The sequence below is a fragment of the Parathielavia appendiculata genome (assembly GCF_033297405.1).
Source record: "Parathielavia appendiculata strain CBS 731.68 unplaced genomic scaffold N657scaffold_1, whole genome shotgun sequence".
Lineage (NCBI taxonomy): Eukaryota > Fungi > Ascomycota > Sordariomycetes > Sordariales > Chaetomiaceae > Parathielavia > Parathielavia appendiculata.
The window spans coordinates 4,179,263-4,199,369 of NW_026944220.1; the positions used below are offsets into that span (position 1 = coordinate 4,179,263).

At 55.0% G+C, this 20,107-nt stretch overlaps 7 protein-coding genes across 7 annotated transcripts; 4 read left to right on the plus strand and 3 right to left on the minus strand.

The window, feature by feature from the left end:
• Positions 1–1,952: 1,952 nt before the first annotated feature.
• N657DRAFT_561753 (UBC-like protein) lies at positions 1,953–2,555 on the plus strand (the record flags this gene model as incomplete). The annotated part of the gene is made up of 3 exons (XM_062788080.1): positions 1,953–2,000; positions 2,056–2,206; positions 2,290–2,555. 3 exons carry the CDS (start codon positions 1,953–1,955, stop codon positions 2,553–2,555), a joined length of 465 nt encoding a protein of 154 aa, XP_062653290.1.
• Positions 2,556–3,104: 549 nt separating this feature from the next.
• N657DRAFT_640170 (Sec1-like protein) lies at positions 3,105–5,728 on the plus strand. Its single transcript, XM_062791918.1, has 4 exons — positions 3,105–3,239; positions 3,327–3,522; positions 3,739–5,346; positions 5,419–5,728. The coding sequence occupies exons 1-4, from the start codon at positions 3,162–3,164 to the stop codon at positions 5,535–5,537; spliced, it is 2,001 nt and encodes a 666-aa protein (XP_062653291.1). The 5' UTR covers positions 3,105–3,161; the 3' UTR covers positions 5,538–5,728.
• Positions 5,729–6,975: 1,247 nt separating this feature from the next.
• Positions 6,976–10,128, plus strand: N657DRAFT_609922 (uncharacterized protein; the record flags this gene model as incomplete). The annotated part of the gene is made up of 1 exon (XM_062790308.1): positions 6,976–10,128. The coding sequence occupies exon 1, from the start codon at positions 7,279–7,281 to the stop codon at positions 10,126–10,128; it is 2,850 nt and encodes a 949-aa protein (XP_062653292.1). The 5' UTR covers positions 6,976–7,278.
• Positions 10,129–10,392: 264 nt separating this feature from the next.
• N657DRAFT_640172 (ATP synthase gamma chain mitochondrial precursor) lies at positions 10,393–12,122 on the minus strand. Its single transcript, XM_062791919.1, has 4 exons — positions 11,996–12,122; positions 11,218–11,795; positions 11,023–11,156; positions 10,393–10,963 (listed from the first exon to the last, which is right to left on the minus strand). The coding sequence occupies exons 1-4, from the start codon at positions 12,049–12,051 to the stop codon at positions 10,835–10,837; spliced, it is 897 nt and encodes a 298-aa protein (XP_062653293.1). The 5' UTR covers positions 12,052–12,122; the 3' UTR covers positions 10,393–10,834.
• A 1,734-nt stretch (positions 12,123–13,856) lies between these two features.
• Positions 13,857–15,211, plus strand: N657DRAFT_80900 (uncharacterized protein). The gene has a single exon (XM_062797547.1). The coding sequence runs from the start codon at positions 13,969–13,971 to the stop codon at positions 14,974–14,976; it is 1,008 nt and encodes a 335-aa protein (XP_062653294.1). The 5' UTR covers positions 13,857–13,968; the 3' UTR covers positions 14,977–15,211.
• Positions 15,212–16,539: 1,328 nt separating this feature from the next.
• N657DRAFT_561733 (glycoside hydrolase family 16 protein) lies at positions 16,540–17,964 on the minus strand (the record flags this gene model as incomplete). The annotated part of the gene is made up of 2 exons (XM_062788076.1): positions 16,540–17,804; positions 17,862–17,964. 2 exons carry the CDS (start codon positions 17,962–17,964, stop codon positions 16,540–16,542), a joined length of 1,368 nt encoding a protein of 455 aa, XP_062653295.1.
• A 1,262-nt stretch (positions 17,965–19,226) lies between these two features.
• N657DRAFT_640175 (uncharacterized protein) lies at positions 19,227–20,078 on the minus strand. Its single transcript, XM_062791920.1, has 2 exons — positions 19,906–20,078; positions 19,227–19,846 (listed from the first exon to the last, which is right to left on the minus strand). The coding sequence occupies exon 2, from the start codon at positions 19,778–19,780 to the stop codon at positions 19,493–19,495; it is 288 nt and encodes a 95-aa protein (XP_062653296.1). The 5' UTR covers positions 19,781–19,846; positions 19,906–20,078; the 3' UTR covers positions 19,227–19,492.
• Between the last annotated feature and the right edge of the window lie 29 nt (positions 20,079–20,107).

The window sequence follows — 20,107 nt, forward strand, 5'->3', positions numbered from 1 at the left end:
ATTGAGTAGACACAATAGTATGAAAATGCTATAATAGAGTGTCTTTGCAATAAAATGTATAAGGCTGTTCCAGAAACAGGCTGTTCAGCTAAACCATACCGTTGGTAAGGTTGTATTAAGAGGGTAAAACCAGGGTTAGGGCTATCCTCAGCGACTTTCAAGAAGATCTTGGTTGCCTTCTATTTTCTTTCCTTTCTTTGTATTTAGAAAACTGAACGGAGCACTGTAAGTCATTAGAATTAAACATGGGCGCTAACAATATACATCACACATTTTACTGATTGAACTACGGGGAACACAACGTGCGAGAGCGAGGAAGGAAGTCGTAGTCTATGAAACCTACCTACGCAGCTGCATACCTGCCTGTAAGTCACGCTCAGTCTTCGAGCCCGAGATACTCTGTTATCTGTGAAACGAAATGTTGGCCTTGGCAAGATTGAACCTGCCAAAAGAGAGCCGTCCTTACATTGAAATACTGTTGGTTGCACGAACTGGAAAGGCAGTGTCAAATGCTGCTAAGGACATCTTGTTTTCAGTCCATTAGGCCCGGGTTCAGTCAATTCCTTCGGGCAGCAGTCTGTTTCCACCAAAACAAGATCACAACAGTCTGTTCGCATCCCCCCATCCCTCCTGCATGGCAGGTAACGGATGCGGATTGATATCTTCACTGTCGGGTAGGTAAGGGGGGTATTTGGAATTTAGATATCTGAGTTGCCGTCTTCATCTTTGCGCAACTCACAGTCATCACAGTTTACCATCTCGCTCACATTTCTTTCAGGTTTAAGCTTCCGACTGCAGGCTGTGGTGCGCTCTTTTGTTTGCGGCCGAGCGCTGTAGATGAGCACTGCCTCTTCCACCTACCGTAGTCAGGCATGTTTTGAACCAATCTTGCCTGTCCGTTTAGCGTAACGCTTGACACGGGCATAACTACGAGAGCACACGAGCAAGGAAAGTAAAGAACGAATAGCTGAGACTGAGAAAAGAGGAGAAACGGAAAGGAAAGCTGAAGAGAAAGTAAGAAAAACAATCATACGCTCACGGCTAGTATCGCTTCCAAGAGCACTCACATTACAGGAAGTGGGTTGGTAGGAACAAAAACGTCACAGGCTAGTAGACAAACCACTGCAGGGTTCGATTGTAAGGCACAGTTGAAGAGGCGTAGAGTCTTGTCGGTCTGCCATTGGACTCGGCGTAGCCGTAACCGTAACTTCATTACGCTCGACGTCCTTCCGTTGGCGCCCGCGCAATCAGAATCCGTACGGCTGGAGGTATCGGAAACATTAAGCATTTGATATTGTTCTGTGATGGAACATCGTTCAAACGAAAACAACGCCTCTTCAATAAGGCTTTGATGAGCCGCCTGTCCTTATCCGTGATGCCGCCTGCATCGTCCAGATGAGAAGCGGCCAATGGATAAGCAGCCTACTTAGGTAGAATTGGTAAGGTAGACCTGATGTGGGTGTGTCATGTCTCTCAATCTGGGAGAGGTGGTAATGCGTAAGGCTGGTGGTTCCCGGTTGCTGATATCGTCGAGCAGCCGGGTGCGAGGTTCAAGGCACTTTAAAAAGGCGTTGGTGGCAGGTGGGGCTCATCTGTCGTTGCATTACGACACCCATGCCGGCGCCGTTGAGAAGCTTCCAGCTTCCATCCCGTTTGCCTTCTCCCTGCTTGTCCACCTTGATACCGTGGCATTTCAAGGATTGAATGCAACAGAACGTGTTTGTACCATCGAGCAGGCGGTTTGCAGCCTGGAAATTCCGATCCAATAACACGACCTCTCTCACGTCTGCGCCAGGCTCAACCCCAGTCGCCAAAATCGCGATCCTCTTTCCCCGCCCCCGCCTACCTTATTTAGCCCTTGCGGTGCAGCACTCTGATTCCCTCGGGACACCTTGGCTTCCATCATCTTCCCGCTTTCGTAGTTGCCTCTCTGAGAGACACCGGCGGTGAAGATGCCTGCGCAATTCGCTGCGAAGCGGCTGGGCAAGGAGCTTCAGAAGGTTTGCAATGCACCATGAGCCTCGGGATAGGCCGTTCTAACTGCTTTGGACTCAGATCAGCAACTCGCTGCCGCCAGGGATTGAGTTGGTTTCAGCAAACAACCTCGAGGAATGGCTTTTGGACATCCAAGTACTCGACAACAACCCGCTCTACCAGAATGAGAAATACAGGTTGAAGTTCCGCTTTGGCTCGTCCTATCCCATTGGTATGCCTTGTCTTGCCTCTGCGCTTGCACACTTTGTTTGGGTCGAGTCATGTACGTACTGACCTTAACCCTTCCGTTTGCAGAGCCGCCCGAAGTAATCTTCGTGAAGGTTCCCGATCGTCCGATTCCGATGCACCCGCACATATATTCCAACGGCATCATTTGCCTCGACCTGCTCGGCACAGGATGGAGTCCAGTGCAGAACGTGGAGAGCGTCTGCATGAGCCTGCAGAGCATGCTGACGGGAAATACCAAGGACGAGCGACCGCCGGGAGACGAGGAGTTTGTCCGCGCAAACCGACTCCGTCCAAAGGACATTGAATTTTACTACCATGATAACGACGTCTGAAACAGTTGTTGCCTACTCCCTGGTTAGGAACGGGGTGCTGGCAGTTTGCTTGGTGGCGTTCGGTATTTTACGGCTTGGGATTTGGGCGTTCACTTTCAGCGGTGGATAGGACAGTCTGCTGGGTACGGATATTGGACTGCATACCTCCTTAACTATGGAGCGGAGACAACTACATCATGGGAAAGACCATTCTGACGCGGAGTTTCGCATTTAAACAGCTGAAAGGGTGGTCTGAGTGCCAAGTTTGTGGACATTGGCTGTGGAGAAAGATTGAACAGCCGAGAAGTGATACGTGCTGACGCGAAGGTCGTCCAAGAGGAAATGGATTAAGTCACACCTACTGTTGTTGTTGGAATCTTGGTGGTTGAATCGAGATGTTCAAGTGGTGCTCGGCCAAGTTGCGCACCGACCACCGATCCTAGCGATAACGTTATCCACCGAGCCCAGGGCGGCTGGAGCTTGGACCAATGCCAAGACCGGGACCTGCTCCCTCCCCAAAGCCAAGGAATATTCCCTGTCCATCTCGTGGAACTCGTCACCCAGCGCTGAGTTAGGGTCTACCTACGCTCAACACCGAACTCGACACCCCATGGAGAGCTCATCATCATGGTTCCTCGTGTGGGGTTCGACTCGGAGCAGGTCCGAGAAAAAGCGCGCAAGGACCTGCTCCATCTCCTCGAGGGAGTAAGTCAACATATCCGGCCCCCGTTTATGCTCAATTTTGATGGACTCTGGGCCGCTGAGACTGACGAGCAGTGCGCGCCCACCTAGGTTCGCGGAAAAAAGAACCTCGTTATTGAAAAGGAGTTAGCCGGTCCAGTTGGTGTCGTGGTGAAGGTCTCAACCCTGCGCGACTACGGCGTCGACAATTTCTTCTTCCTCGAGAATAACAATACCGACACGAACCAGCGGAATGTCGTCTTCATCGCTCGCGGCGAGTCTGCCCGCACTGCTCATGCCATCGCCGGTGAGCGCAATCTCCTTCGTTCAAAACCTCTGCTCCATCCCAAGTGCACCTCTCTTCGGCTCTAGAGTAGACAGCACCGAGCTCTTCACTTCACTCGGCGATTGTCAGTCAGATGGGCCGCATATGGAGCCGTCTAGGCCAGCACGATCCTATAGCCTCACTAATCGTCGCGAGACATGCAGTTGATGCCATCATACCGTGCTGACAATTCCGCAGGCCAGGTATTACGGCTCCAGCGCGAGAGCCAATCTTCCCACGAATTCCACATTTTTTGGGTGCCCCGGCGGACGCTGCTGTCAGACAAGGTGCTGGAGGAAGCCGGTGTTCTGGGCGATACCAATGTCGCCGAGCTGCCCCTCTTCTTCTTTCCGCTGGAAAAGGATGTCCTGTCTTTAGAGATGAACGATTCCTTCCGGCACATCTACCTTGCGAAAGACCCAACGTCATTGTTTTTGCTCGCCCGAGCCTTGATGGGAATTCAGCAGAAGCACGGCCTGTTCCCGCGCATCATCGGCAAAGGGGACAACGCTAAACGGGTAGCCGATCTGCTGTCTCGCATGCGGCAGGAACTGTTGGCCGGCGAAGAAGGGGGCGAAACGGACCAGGCCGGGCTGAGACTCAGCACGACAATTGAGAGCGTCATTATCATTGACCGCGAAGTCGACTACGTGACGCCGCTCCTGACGCAGCTGACCTACGAAGGCCTACTAGACGAGATTTTTGGCGTTCAAAACAATCAGACTGAAGTCGACTCGACGATCGTGGGTGCGGCGGCGCAGCCAGCGGGGCCAGGCTCATCGACGGCCGCGCCAGTCGACAATGGCCATTCGCGCAAGCGCAAGATACAGCTCGACGGCTCGGATGCGCTGTTTGCGCAGCTCCGGGACGCCAATTTTGCCATCGTCGGCAACCTCTTGAATAAGGTGGCCCGCAGACTGCGGAGTGACTATGAAAGCAGACACAGTTCCAAGACGACGGCGGAGCTCGTCGAATTTGTAAGAAAGCTACCCGGATACCAAGCCGAGCAGCAAAGCCTGACGATCCACACGGGCATGGAAGAAGAAATCATCAAATACACACGAACTGAGAGCTTTAACAAGCTGCTCGAGGTGCAGCAGAACCTCGCGGCAGGGGCGGACCCATCGTCGCAGTTTGACGCCATTGAAGAACTCATAGCCCGCGATACCCCACTGCCCCAAGTCCTCAGGCTACTATGCATCTACTCGTGCATCTCGGGCGGCATCAAGGCCAAAGAACTGGATCACTTCCGGCGACTGATTTTGCAAGGATATGGTTATCAGCACCTTCTTACCCTGCACAACCTGGAGCGGTTGCAGATGTTCCTCTCCAGGTCGTCCCCTCTGGCCTCCATGATCCCCATGGCTGGCTCGGCGGGCAGCCAGGGCAACAAGACAAACTACACGTATCTGCGCAAGCAGCTCCGGCTTATCGTGGACGAGGTTGATGAGCGCGATCCCAACGACATCGCCTACGTCTACAGCGGCTATGCTCCCTTATCGATCCGGCTCGTGCAGTGCGTGCTGCAGAAGCAATATCTCCTTTCCATGACACGGGGCGGCGTGGCCGGCACTGCACCAGGGCCGGCAGCCGGGGGCGCCCAAGGTTGGCGGGGATTTGAGGACGCCGTCAAGCACGCCCGGGGTCAGACGTTTGACGAGGTGCAAAAGGGCGAGGACAAGGCCGTGAAGGCGCGGGCGCTGCTGTCGGGCAACGGCGACAAGAAGACGGTGTTTGTGGTTTTCGTGGGCGGCATCACGTTTACCGAAATTGCCGCGCTGCGATTCCTGGCGAAGCAGGAAGAAGGTATGTCAAGAGGGCAAGCGAAACCCGGGGCTTTCGTCAGATCGGATCAGCTGACTTGGATCTTTTGTGCAGCCCGAAGAGACATTGTTATCTGCACCACGTCCATCATTAGCGGAAACAGAATGATGGATGCCGCGATCGAGAAGGAGTCATTTGAGAGGAGCACCCCGCAGCCCACTGCGTCCAAATAAAGGTCTATGTCTATATCGTGAGACACAAGGACGCTTGCATAGTCGGAGGGATAGAATGGGGCCGCACTTTGCGGAGAAGATCTGAGTTGCCTAGTCGAGTCCCTATTGTCGGTTGTGCCCGTGGAGCGCTCGATTCAATCGATGGTCGAGAGAGCGCCGGGCAAGAGACCAGAATCAACAGCATGGAAGGGAGATTCAATTCGACTGAGTTGCAATGGTCGAGGGAATCTGGGGTGTTGAAAGTACATGTTGCATGGCCGAAGTCGCCGTTTGGTCCCTCACGTGATGGTGCCATGCCTGAAACGGCCTGTAATTGCCCCTAGCTCGGCTTGGCGACGTGCTGTGGAGATGCACCTGCGCCTGTCTCAGCAGCTCATCGTTCCCACCTACACGGAGACGTCCAGTCTGGGCGTCCTTATGTCAATTCTTCTCGCTGGCCATATTTTTGGTATCATTCAGATCGAAAGCAGTCCCAGGTTGTGTATCTGGCGAGCGGCATGGTGGGATTCCTAAGCGATATGCGTTTTCGAGGTACGGTGTTGCTTCCCCAGAATGTAGGATTGGAAAATCAGTTCAGCTCTGGATTGCTATCTACTGCCCTCACATACTGGTATTTTGTGTTCGTCTATCGCGAAAATGTTATGCTAATGTGTGCACACAGAGATACAGACGTCCTTTTTCTTATAGCCACACACGAATCCCGACTGGAACTTGATTCGTAAATTCAATTTGTGGCACACCTCGTTGTCCTCGAGACTCGGGAACCTTCGCCCCTTCTCTGTGAGGTGCGAAGTGCCGTATATGGCTCGAAACGAGCGGGCCCCGTCAACATCGACGACCAATTCTCCGGACTTCAGATATCGGCAGAAAATCACAAGGCACGAATTCACTAGTTCGTGGTTTAGGTCGATATAATGGGAACTTCTCCGCGGGCTCGCACTAGACAGTCTAGCAGTTCAGGAAAGGCACCTCTCAGACGAGCCAGGAATATCGACTCACGCCGCCCAACACGCTCTTCAATCGCGGATCACAGCAAGTCACTGTCACCGTCTGCTACTGCCCTGGACTCAGAGACAGTCCAGCACGATTCAGCCAACGCCTCGGAGGACGTGATTGTCGTCTGGACCGAAAACATGGACAGTGTGGGGATGGACTCGCCTAAATTGGCCTGCCCGGCTACGCCCGCCACTCCAACTGTAGAGGAGAAATTGTATGTCTCGTGTCCCTTATTGCGTCTCACTTACCCCTTTCGTCTACTACTGCCAGTCTCACACGAGGGCATGCGTGCGTCGACTCGCTCATTGTCCTTCTCCCACCTTCATCCTTCGTTTCCCGGTTCCTCAGCCCATCGCCATGGATATGCACATCATGCTGAACCAGCAGTAGAACACCTACACCTCCGTCTCCTGCTGTTCTTGCTCATCTGTCTCCTCTGCCTCCGCTATCGCCTCCTCCCCCGCTCAAAACACAGCCGATACCGATACAAAACGAAACTCCCGCGAAAGAGTCATCTTCGCTATCCTCATTATCCTCGCTATCCGACCCGTCCGATCTCTCCTCCCTCGCGCCATCCGTGTCGAGCAAGGCTACCACCCCTGTCGACGGCGACAGTTCAAGGGAGGCACCAGCACCGGCAGCCGGCATTGCCCGTCTCAGTCAGCCAACGAACTCGCCGAGGCGGAAATGGGATGTGCGACCGAAGGTCTCTATCCCTCCCAATCTTCCTCTCCCCGAGTATGCGATGCAGTGCGTCGCAGCGGCTGAAGCATCAAGACTCAACCCCTATTCTCTCCACCAAGAAGAGTACCTGCTGCTGCGAGATCACATCAGCCACGCCCAGGTGACGACATACCTCAACATCAGAAATGGCATTTTGAGGCTATGGGTCCGAAACCCACAAATCCCTGTCACCCGAGAGGAGGCTGTCGGATGTGCAAAGGATCCTAGGTGGTTTGACGTTGCGAGCGTTTGTTTTGACTGGCTTGTTCGAGGGGGTTACATCAATTTTGGCTGTGTCGAGGTCCGGTCTTTGCGCAGACACAACAAGCAAACCGATTCTCCCCAGGGCAAACGGAAAACTGTTGTTGTCGTAGGTGCAGGCATGGCTGGTCTTGGTTGCGCAAGACAGCTCGAGGGGCTGTTCATGCAGTATGCAAAAAAGTTCCGCAGCATGGGCGAGGAGCCGCCTCGAGTGGTTGTTCTCGAAGGCAGGGACCGCATCGGCGGCAGAGTCTACTCTCGATCGTTCAAATCACGTCCAAAACACATGCCGGCCCAATTCGAGGGCAAGCGATACACCGCTGAGATGGGAGGGATGATCATCACTGGGTTTGAGAGGGGTAATCCGTTGAACATCCTTCTCAGGGGCCAGCTCGGCCTCGCGTACCACCTCTTGAGGCCGGAAACCACACTTTACGATGCCAACGGCAAGCCAGTAGATCTGCATCGAGACCAGCTAGTGGAAAATCTCTTCAACGACTGCCTCGATCGAGTCAGCGAGTACAAGTTCAAGCAGCCCACATCAAAACTGATTGAGGGCAACAGGGATTTGATGGATGAGGGCAAGGACAGCTCAGCAGAAACACACAAGACGATACGGCATGCTGAAGAATCCGCCGCCGCCCAGCCGTATGCGCCATCCGTCGCGGAGCAAAATATCGCGCCACAGGTGAACCTAGTGCCGGTGTCAACTGACCGAGCTACCGGAAAGATCCATACTGAACCCGGAACGCCGGGAGCCCTCAAGGCGGCCCACAAGGCCAAAATGATAGGTTGGGCGCTGAGGCACGGCGTCAGCGACGATGCGGACCTGGACATTGAGTCGGCGACCAGAGAACCCGGTGCGACCCTAGGAAGCGTAACCGACAAGGTGATTGCTCAGTACAAGGACCTCTTGGATCTTACCGCCCAGGACTTCAGGCTCATGAATTGGCACATTGCCAATCTGGAGTACAGCAATGCTACCAACTATCACCAGCTAAGCTTGCAAGGGTGGGACATCGACGCCGGGAATGAGTGGGAGGGCAGCCACTCCATGGTTGTCGGAGGGTATCAGAGCGTTCCGAGGGGCCTCACGCACCTGCCCACGCCTCTGGACGTCAGACAAAAGTCGCCAGTCAACAAAATCACATACACGTCTGGTACTCAAACCGGTCCAGCGACAGTGACGTGCGAAGACGGCTCCACCATAGAAGCCGATTATGTGGTGACCACAATACCACTCGGCGTCCTGAAGCATGGAAATATAGCGTTTGAGCCGCCGCTGCCGTCTTGGAAGTCGGACGCCATCGAACGTCTGGGCTTTGGGGTCTTGAACAAGGTCATCCTGGTATATAAGGAGCCGTTTTGGGACGAGGACCGCGACATTTTTGGAGTGTTGAGAAACCCAACCAACCGGCACAGTCTGGATCAAAAAGACTATGCCTCTCAGCGGGGACGATTCTTCCAGTGGTTCAACGTCACAAGGACCAGCGGCTTGCCGGTCCTCATCGCCCTCATGGCCGGCGATGCCGGGTTTGACACCGAGCAGACGTGCAATGACGATCTCGTTGCCGAGGCCACCGACATCCTCCGCAGCGTGTACGGGTCCCGGGTCCCCCACCCCATCGAAGCGGTCGTCACACGCTGGGCGTCGGACAAGTTCGCCCGCGGCAGCTATTCGTCCGCAGGCCCAAACATGAAAGCCGACGATTACGACACCATGGCCCGCCCCATTGGCAACCTCTTCTTCGCAGGCGAGCACACCTGCGGCACGCACCCGGCCACCGTCCACGGTGCCTACCTCTCCGGCCTGCGTGCCGCCTCCGAAGTGCTCGGCGCAATGCTCGGCCCCATTCCCGTTCCGACTCCGCTCGTCCTTCCCAAAGATGCCTCCTCCCTCATCGGCAAGCGCAAAGCCAGCTCGCTCCTAGATGGCAACAACGCCAACGCCACCAACAACCCCACGGCAACCACACCCAAGCACACCGCCCAATCCCGCCTCGAAGCCTACGAAACCCGCCTTTGGGACCACGTCATCTCCAAGCTCGGCCCGCGGCCCCTGCCGCCGCAGAAACCGGCCACTAATGCCTACATCTTCTACAGCAAGGCGCACTACGACGACGCGCGCAAGCGCCTTGAGGCCGGGCGCCGGCCCAGCAAGGGGGGCAAGCCCTCGGCCAACGAGGTGCGCGTCATGAGCGCGCGCATGTGGCGCGACGCGTCCGAGGAGGAGAGGAGGCCGTATGTGGACATGGCCGAGGAGCAGAAAAGGGCGTATGGGAAGGCGATGGAGTCGTGGAGGGCGGAGGTGGAGGGGTGGGATCGAAAGGCGGGTAAGGTGAGGGAGGAGTTTGAGAGGGAGAATCCCTTTGATAGTGAGGGAGCGGGGAGTGGTTCGGATGGTGATTGTGGTGGTGGTGGCGGGGAAGAAGCGGAGGTGGATGGGGCGAGGAGGAGTCGGATGAAGTTGGAGAGTTATGCTGAGGTTGAGAGCGAGGTTGATGAGGAAAAGGGAGAGGAAGAAGAGCGGGGAGGTGGGGAGACGATGGATGTGGATGTGGATGAGGAGGATGGGAAAGTCGAAGGGGGAGGGGATGAGATGGAGGAGTGAGGCGAGCATCACTCTACCCGGACTGGTGTGTATTTGTGTATGTGTTGTGTTTGTGTATATACGTTGCTCAGCAATGTCCAGGTCTCCGTCTTGGGCATGGAGGGATGATTTGATAATGGGGGCGGTGGCGGTGAGTACCGTTGCTGGGCGTCATACGACTTTTGCCGGGACATTCATCGCCGGGTGTGGCATTTCGTTGGTTCCATGAACCAGGTCCGCTGCTTTTTGTTGCTTGCGATGCTGGATGTGGAAAAGGGGTATTAGGAACGTGCAGATTTTATTCTCGGTGTCGGGGCAATAACGACATAGTTTAACAACCTGCCAACAGTATCCTTTTTGTCCCAACATCGTATAGATGAAGTGTTGCGCTGACGGGTATGGATTCAAAGCGCAACCTGAGCTATAGATCAGGAGGGGCTCTGGGTTTATTTGGCTGGCAGCCATTCGAACAGCCACTCCAAGGTCCCATTTTAAATGTCTATCAGGAAGAAACTTGTGTATTCGGAAGGCGATGGTACACGGAGGGCCGGATGCAGGGCGAACGTTTCTGCGACTTGATATACAAAGGGAAAACCGGTTTTCTCCCTCCTCCTCTCCACTGCGGTCCCTTTCACGGAGGTGAGGTGAGATGAAAAGACGAAAAACTCCTCGCTGCTCGCTCCTCTCTTTCCCACTCCGGTCTTGGGAATCACGAACTTCGACCCAATTACATGTCCGCCGAAGCGGTGGCACCAGTGATGATTTCGACCAGTTCGCCGGTAATGACGGCCTGGCGGGTGCGGTTGAAGAGAATCTGGTACTTGCTGATCATCTCGCCGGCGTTCTTGGAGGCGTTCTGCAGGGATTGCGTTAGAGGTGCGGGGTGCGGGAAAATATGTGAGAAAAGCAACTCACATCCATGGCGTTGCGGCGGGCAGAGACCTCGCAGGCGTGGCCTTCCGACAGAGCCCAGAAAAGAGAGTTGGCCAGGGCGTACTCGCGGAGGTTGGAGAGAAGCTCCTCATCGACCTCAAAGGCGGCGAAGTTGGCTAGGTACTACAAGTCAGCGGACGGACCGGACGTAACATTCAGAGCATAGGGTGAGCGTACGAGACGAAGCAATGGCCTCTTCGCTAAATGCCGCGACGGAGGTGGGCTCGTAGCTCGTAGCATTGATGAACTTGTTGTAAATAATCTCAATGTCGGAGTAGTCGCCCGGGAGCATGACAATCTGGTCGGCGATAGCCTGGGCCTCGGCGAAGGTGGGGACGTCCTTGCCAACACCGGCGAAGTTGAGCACGATATCCTTGGCGTTGGTGCGCTGCAACTGCGACCTGCATTTCTCGCCGAGAACGACAAGGTCAAAGTTGGAGTTCTCGAGCGCCCTCCGGCGGATGTAGCGCGACAGACCGGAGTGGATACCACCGCAGAGACCCTTGTCGGAGCTGCAGACCACCAACAACTTCTTCTTGCCCTCGCCCTCGAGCGGCTTGGTCTCGGCCGACTCGAACACCTCGTTGCTGGTCTCGCCGTACTTGCGCGAGTCGGCCATGGCGCGCTGGGCCCGCGTAAGCTTGGTCGAGGCGACGATCTTCATGGTGTTGGTGATCTTCTCGATGTTTCGAATCGACTTGAGTTTGCCCTCAATCTCACGCAGCGTCGCGAAGGTGGCTGTGGGAGCTGCCGCTCTGCGCATAGTAATCGTCGGTCAGCCCGAGGTTCCTTGCCTCTATAGTCGTTCTGTTTTCCTGCTCCGCGACCGTCGTTTCCGTGTTCCAATGCTTCCCTCGAACTTCCCCAGCCCTCCAACAGGTGCAACATCCCATGTTGACCACCACCAAGAGCTCGATTGCGATGATAAAGTCCGAGCCGGGAGGGGGTCACCTACCGGGAAGAAACGGCAGCACCGGCCCTCAGCGCCGGGCGAGCAGCTCTGGACAGCATGGTTGAATGTGATGGTGCACAGATTCGAAGTGACCGTCTCTGCTAGCTGTGGCCCCGGGTGACCACAACGTGTTGTGCTGGCGTCAGTTGATCGGGAAGTTGAGGTCAATTGGACGCACGACTCGCAATTGGCGTGAGAGGTTTGCTGAGATCGGCTCCACTTTCATTCCGCTTCCTGCTCGTGCCTGTGGGGTGGCCGGCCTGCTCAGTTCCTGTCCTTTTCCCTAGCAGCTGGCGATTGGTCAACCTGGAAGTGGGGACTCAGCTGTCTCGAAATCCGGGGCTTAGTCACCGTTGTAACTCGTCCAAATACCTTACACAGTACCTTACGGTACAAAGAGAGAACGCAGCCAAGGCGAACACGCTTTTGGTTCCAGGCCACTGAGAAAAGTGGGGTCCCAAGGTTTCAATCTTTAACCTCACCATCCGCCCCGAGTTTGGTCTCACTGAATCCCTTCCTCCAAGTTCCTTTTCCTTCCCAGCCTCCTGTTCTTGCTTCATTTCCTCCTTTCCCATACGGCGCGCCTCCCTGCTGCCCTGCTTTCCCATACACTCTGGTTGAGTCTTTTCAGGTGGTTTTTTGTGACCTCGGCTGCTAACAGCACTCGCCGCCGTCTTTGTGAGTGATTCGGGACTCGAGTCGCTCACCTAAATTTGCGAATCTCACCCTCTTCACTGCGCCGCCTTGCGCCTCCCGACGACCACCATCCACCCAGCTCGGTCTCATACACCAACCATGCCCTCCGGCAGCTCGGACGACGACGTTCCTCTGGCAAGAACCAGTCACAGTACGTTAATACCCAACACATCTGCCGCTTGCGTCCCTTTGGTTCCCATCGTGGCACGCAGTACCAGGACGTGTTGAGCTGGTGCTGGCGTGTCACATTCTCGGCGCCACCAATGCTATTATGTGACAATCGCGCTAGGTTGCTGACCACCATTCTGTTTTTCTCAGTGTCTGCTCCCACTATTTCAGCTTCCACCGACCGCGAGATGGACAGGTCCGCCTCCAAGGCCCGTCCCGCACCTCCAGGTCTTTCAATTCGTCATGGCCCTGTAGACGACCGGATGGACATTGACTCCGCTACCAACGGTGCTGCGAAGCGCAAGTCTCGAAGCTCAGTTAGCCAAGCAGTCAAATACAAAGAAGAATCGGACAGCGACGACGGCGCGCCTTTGGTAGGCCTGCTCTGTCTCTACCAGAAATCGATCAAGGCAATTGTGGACTAACGATTGCAGGCCAAACGTCAGAAGTCGAAGCACAAGAAAGCCGAGTCCGACAGCGACAATGAGCCGATTGCCAAGCAGAAGGCTGCGAAGCTGCCTCCTTCCGTCAATGAAACTGCAACCCTCGAGTCGTCGGATGACGACCAGCCCTTAGGGACAAAGCTCGCTCAAAGGAAGGCCGGGATCGAGAAGGCAGCCGCGAAAGAAGCCAAAGCACTCCGTGCTGATGCCAAGTCCAAGAAGGCTACACCCAAGAAGGCCGTCAAAGAGGAATCCGATGACGAGCCCCTGGCGAAACCCAAGAAGCGCCAATCAAACGGTGTGTCATCTGCTAAGAAGGCAAATGGTGTCAAGAAAGAATCCGAGTCCGATTCAGACGCGCCCATTGCTAAGAAGGCAAAGAAGGCGGCCCCGGCGCCCAAGAAGGGCAAGGCAGCTCCGGCAGGCAAGGAGGCTAAGCCTGTGAAGGACGAATCCAAGGAGAACAGTGACGAGGAGGATGAAGAGTATCGATGGTGGGACGCTCCGAAGAAGGAGGACGACTCCATCAAGTGGACGACGCTTGAGCATAACGGTGTGCTTTTCCCCCCGGAGTATGAGCCGCTTCCCAAGAATGTGAAGCTCTACTATGATGGGAAGCCCGTCGACTTGCACGTCGAGGCTGAGGAAGTGGCGACCTTTTTTGGTTCCATGCTTCACTCGACCCAAAACGTTGAGAACCCTGTGTTCCAAAAGAACTTCTTCAATGACTTCAAGGACATACTGAAGAAGACGGGCGGCGCCAAGGATCAGAACGGAAAACCCGTCGACATCAAGGAGTTCAAGAAGCTTGACTTTACCAAGATCTTTGAGCACTACAAGGGACTCAGTGATGCCAAGAAGGCGCGTCCCGCCGCCGAAAAGAAGGCTGAGAAGGCCGAGAAGGAGAAGATGGAGGCGCCCTACATGTACTGCAAGTGGGACGGCCGAAAAGAAAAAGTGGGCAACTTCCGCGTCGAACCGCCGGGTCTCTTCCGTGGCCGGGGCGAGCATCCAAAGACTGGCACTGTCAAAAAGCGAGTCATGCCCGAGCAAATTACCATCAACATCGGCAAGGAGGCCAAAGTTCCCGACCCCCCTCCAGGTCACAAGTGGAAAGCCGTTCAGCATGACAACAAGGCGACTTGGCTGGCGATGTGGCAGGAGAACGTCAACGGCAATTACAAGTATGTGATGTTGGCGGCCAACAGCACCATCAAGGGCCAAGCCGACTTCAAGAAGTTCGAGAAGGCCCGCGAGCTCAAGAAGCACATTGACCGCATCCGCGCCGACTACACGAGGGAGCTTAAGAGTGAGGTCATGGCAGATCGGCAGCGGGCCACAGCCATGTACTTGATCGACAAGTTCGCCCTCAGAGCCGGTAACGAAAAGGACACTGAAAATGAGGCCGAGACGGTTGGCTGCTGTTCCTTGAAATTCGAGCATGTCACTCTCAGAGAGCCCAACACGGTCATCTTCGACTTCCTGGGTAAAGACAGTATTCGGTTCTACAACGAGTTCGTTGTGGACCGCCAAGTCTTCAAGAATCTGAAGATGTTCAAGAAACCCCCCAAGGAGGATGGAGACGACATCTTTGACAGGTTGACCGTACGTTTCGAAACTCTTCTTCCCGAGCAGCAGACCTTGCCCGCTGACATGACCTGCAGACCTCGCAATTGAACAAGCATCTCTCGAGCTACATGCCTGGCCTCACGGCAAAGGTCTTCCGTACCTACAACGCTTCCTGGACCATGTCGCAACTTTTGAAGAAGCTCAAGGTGGAAGACCGGACCATAGCTGAGAAGATCAAGCTTTACAATGACTGCAATCGCGAAGTCGCCATCCTCTGCAACCATAAGCGAACCGTCGGCGCTAGCCACGAAGCGCAGATGGAGAAGCTTGGGGACCGCATCAAGGGTCTGAAGTATCAGAAGTGGCGTACCAAGATGATGATGCTCGACCTGAACCCCAAATTGAAGAAGAAGAAGGGTGCCGAGTTCTTTGAACTTGACCCTGACTTGGACCAGGAATGGATTGAGCAGCACCAGAAATTCCTGGTAGATGAGCTGCAGCAAAAGATCCGCAAGAAGTTCGAAAAGGACAACGAGAAGCTCTCTGCTGAGGGCAAAACTCCGATGCCCGATAAGGAGCTAAAGGAGCGCCTGAAGGTCTCCACGGAGCTCGAGGCGAAGTTCAAGATGGAGAACAAGACAAAGAAGATTGAGGCCGAGGGAAAGAGCCCGAGCGTCGAGAAGTTGACGGCTGCCATTGAGAAGCTGGACGAGCGCATAAGGACCCTCGAGCTGCAGTCTGCGGATCGCGAGGGCAACAAGGAGGTCGCCTTGGGCACATCCAAGATCGTGAGTTACTGCTACCGTGTCGAACTCCTTACGACTTTTCCCGCTGACGTTGCTGCGTAGAACTACATCGACCCGCGCCTCACGGTCGCTTTTTCGAACAGGTTTAAGGTCCCGATCGAGAAGTTCTTCTCCAAGACGCTCCGTGACAAGTTTAACTGGGCCATACAGTCCGTTGGTGACGACGACAGTTGGGAGTTCTGAGCGAGTCATGGACGTTGGTGCGTTGCAATTGTCGTGCAAATTCAGACAGCCAGAGTTGAATTGGGCTTACGGCATCGAGTGCATTGGGAGCGGGATATTGGCGGTGTGCTTCGTTCGACCCCCCACGCGCTTGTTTGCGCGCCTGGGAGGAGGCAGTTGAGCGGTTCAGAGCGGCGGCGTTGATAGATGGGATAAGCACACTCCTCCACAGCATATGTCTTAGCTCTCGGACAGACTTACTGCTATGCCATTCCACATCACCACCAGTAATGTAAGTGGTCACAAGCCTGCGAGCAAGATTTGTTTGGAGTTATTGGTCAAAACAAGCAATAGACAGTCAACATGGAAGGGAGCGATGGGTTGAGGTCAATAAGAAACGCCTTCACGTCCATGCTTGCATTTCGAGTGAGAGTCGAGAGCAATATACGAACTGCTAAGGTCATGTCATTGCTGTACGGTCAACTCGAGTTATTATCCCCTCCGCTCTGTCTTGGTGTACTCCATACATGTCATGGCATCAAAATCGCCCTCCAATTCTATCATACCAAGTATGCTCAAGCATCCAATATCCATTCATGTATGCTCCCAAACGCCGCCAAAATGCTCGCCAAATCATACAAGCTTGCTCCGCTCTCATGTCGCTAAAAAATAACCCAGAAAACACAATGCCGCCAAATGATGATCAAAAAAGCAGCATATATCCGATGCCACCGCTGATTGATCCAGTGAGAACAACAATACTTTGCGCGAGACCCTGTCGTAGGGTGGCTGCGCTGTTCACGCCTGGCGCAGCCGTCGGGACGCGGCCGCCGCTGGTGCTGAGCGGCGTCGACGTCCCCGCGGTGGTGCTTGTGGTGAAGGTGGTGTCACCGCCTGTGGGCTGCGCTGAGGGCGAGGAGGAAGGCTCCCCAGAGGATGACTGGCTTGGGGGTGTCTGGATATGAGGGACGCTTGTTAGCATCGCGGCGGAGACGGCATGAGACCATGTACATGTAACATGCTTCCAGGGCAAATAATAATACGTACTTACAGTGCTAGAGCCTACCGGGACGATCTTGCCCTCCGATGTCATGACCCACCCGTCCGGGATCGGGCCTACCGTTCGCGTGGAGCCGCTGGCGCCGGTGGTGGAACTGCCGCCTATGATGCCGCCCACGGGGACGGTCGGCGAGAGGGAGTTGGTCGGCGTTGCGCTGGCAGTCACGGTGACGGCGCCTGCCTTGCCGAGGTTGCCGTTGATCTCGCCGCCCTCGGACCGGATCGACTGCCAGGTGCCCGAGGTGTCGCCGTACGTGTAGCGCTTGCCGGTGGAGTAGTCGGTGATGACGGCCGAGCGCACGACCATGGAGAACGGGCCCTTGGAGTAGTCGGTTGGCCCGCGCGCCCATTCAATGGTACCCTGCGGGTTGGACGGGTCCCCGCCGGCCCAGGCGCCAAACTTGACCTGCATTGGTGTCTGCGGATACTGGCCTGCGGCGGCGTCGAAGGTGACGGTCCGCACAACGGTGCCGCCGACGTACCAGATGATGCGCTCCGAGGTCCAGTCCATAGTGTAGGTGATGAACTCGGCTTGGTTGTTGGGCGCCGGGTTGAACTGGCCGCGATTATACGAGGCGGTTTGGCCTTTGCTGAAGTAGTTGGTTTGGACCTCGCTGTCGTCGGAGCCCAGCCATTCCATGTCGATCTCGTCCAGGGCGTCTGAGAGGAGCACAAGCGAGCTGACAATGCCGGCTCCTGGGGCAGCCTTCATGGTGACTTCGACGCGGCCGAACATGATGTAGAAGACGCTGGTCAGCTGAGGGGCGTCGCCGCGCTTGGCAACGGTGAAGGACACGCCGTCTTTGCCGTATGTTGGTGTCCCTCCGCTTGCGGCGAACGAGTTGACCTCACCTTGGGTGAAGTCCACGTTTATTGTCATGCCCAGTGCTGTGTTTGCTGGGCAACTTGCTGGATGCGTTTTAGCCGTCAAGTACTCAGCAGAGGAGTGTGCGCTGGTGAACTTACTTGATGTGAGCGGGTTACATGCTGACCAGGTCTGTGCAACTGTCATATTGCTGAGCAGCACAGCGGCTGTCGCTGCTGCTGTTCGCCATCCTCTGCTGAACATGACGGGGTCTACTTCGAGACAATTTGAGTGGCGTACGGAGTAGGTATCGTACGGATAGCTTTGTTGTATTTGACGGTACAAAGTACAACTATGATTATAATACAAAAAGGACAAACAGAATTCTTGGACACTGCGCTAATCAGTGGTTTTTAAAGGAGTCAACAAAGAAGACCTACATTCAACATAACCAACCTCCTGGAATCGTCATCATCCGGCTTGTGGAAACCAGGGACCGATTCCAAGCCCGTGGTCCAGGCGTGCAAGGATTGGTTCGTGGTGAAGATCAACGCGCCGTCTTGGGGAGGCTGGGACTTCTTTGTTCGGAACATTGGATGAGCGAGTTGCTGGGTGGCTGGAAAGTCTTGGCATTGCCAGCGCCCCACTTCCTCCGTTTATTTCGTGTTGGCAAGGGTGACGGCCAGCTGAGCCGCAATTCACAAAACTCACCCCGTTCAACGATTTCCCTGAGAAGAGAAAATGCGGAGATTCATGCTATACGCCGTACGGAGTAGGTAATCTTGATAGGACTCTGGCAGCCACAGATGGAGACTACTCAAACTCCACAACCCTCTCTTCCGCCGAAGAGCTGAACTCAAGCCTTGTGCTCACTCATCTCTCTCCAACCACAATCGGACGTCGTTTGTTGACAACTTCAAATGATCCAGATTTGAGATTTATTGTATACGGCAAAAGTCAGCCTGAGACACTCCTACCTGCTCTCGGTTCGGTGGCATCACCTTTGCAGCTTGAGGTTGTGGGCGAGGAAGGAGTGTTGCGCGGGACTCGTGAGAGAGCCGAGACTCTCAAGTGCCGCCCTTCCTGGACTCGCAGCTCTCATAAGCTCAGTGCAATGGGTCGTAGGTACTCCGTACTTAAGCCTCTAATCAGGCGCTCTTCAAGGACACGCGGAGACGTTGGGGTTGCCTTCAAAGGCCGTCCGAGACATCACATCGAGATCCAGCGTAGCTACGAGACGTCAGCTGCACCCGCCAACAGGTTCTCGTCACTTTGGATCTGTCAGCTCTATGAACTAAGCTCGAATGGCAACTTTCATTGAAACAGCAGGAGAAAGTGAAACAACATGGAGCCATCTTTGGTATGAACTACGAGTCTGGGAAGGAGCAGCGCATACCCTTATGGGCAGCATGCTCGCAAGTACCACTCCATCGCGGTTGTTAGTGCGGCCCAAAATCATGTAAGTAAAAAAAAAATTCTTCCTCTCAACTACCCCTTCTAACAGCTTGGTCAGTCGATGTACATCGACTGGAGCAATCGGGGCCCAACTCGCTCGCTGTTCAGGCAACTTGAAAGGCACATCACCCTCGCCGGTTGTGCTCGGGTGTTTCGCTGCCTGCAGAATACACCAGAGACGCGCTTATACGGTTTTCCAACCCATCCATTGATTCCGAAACGTATTCTTTGTACCCACGCCCATTCCTTCACTCAAGCGTGGTTAAATGCCGCTCGAGGCAATGGTGCAGACGACGCTCGGTCATGACCGTGTCGTAGTTACCCGTTCACCCATGACTTAGCCCAAGAGTTTAGCCTTTTGCTCGTCTCCCTGCTTGGTTGCACCATTCGACCTCAGCCGTCTGTACAGGCTGTGGCACGAGATGCTGATGGCCATGGCCGCGCACGTCGCCCAGGGGAGATAACCCAGGAGAATCAGGTGAACATCCTCCTGAACAGCGTACCCGGCCAGAGCCGCCCCCCCAATCAGAACGAGAAAAACGAGAGATTGAAATGGATCCCGGCTGTGTCTTCCGAGTGCGAATGACGACACACAGCAGCCGAATAGCAGACACGAGAAGAGCATGAGGGCAGGAGATGGTCGGAAATCGAAGATGCCGGTCAGCCCTCTGGCTCCATGCTGTTCGAGCACCTAGTCGTCAAACCCGTTAGCCGGACTTGCGTTCCCATCTCATACCGCCTCGAACTAACTCGTTCATCCCTCCGAGGAACTTCATTCTGGACCGTGAACTCCCACATCACGACGCTGCAAAGAGAGCTGATGGCGATCTCAAGCACATCGAATGCCGGACACCGACGTCCCGCATCTGGGACTTCCGTCCGAGGTTTCTGGTGCAAGCAACATGGCGCAGCGTTCATTGTTCAGTGCGAATGTCGGTTTGACGGATAAGCG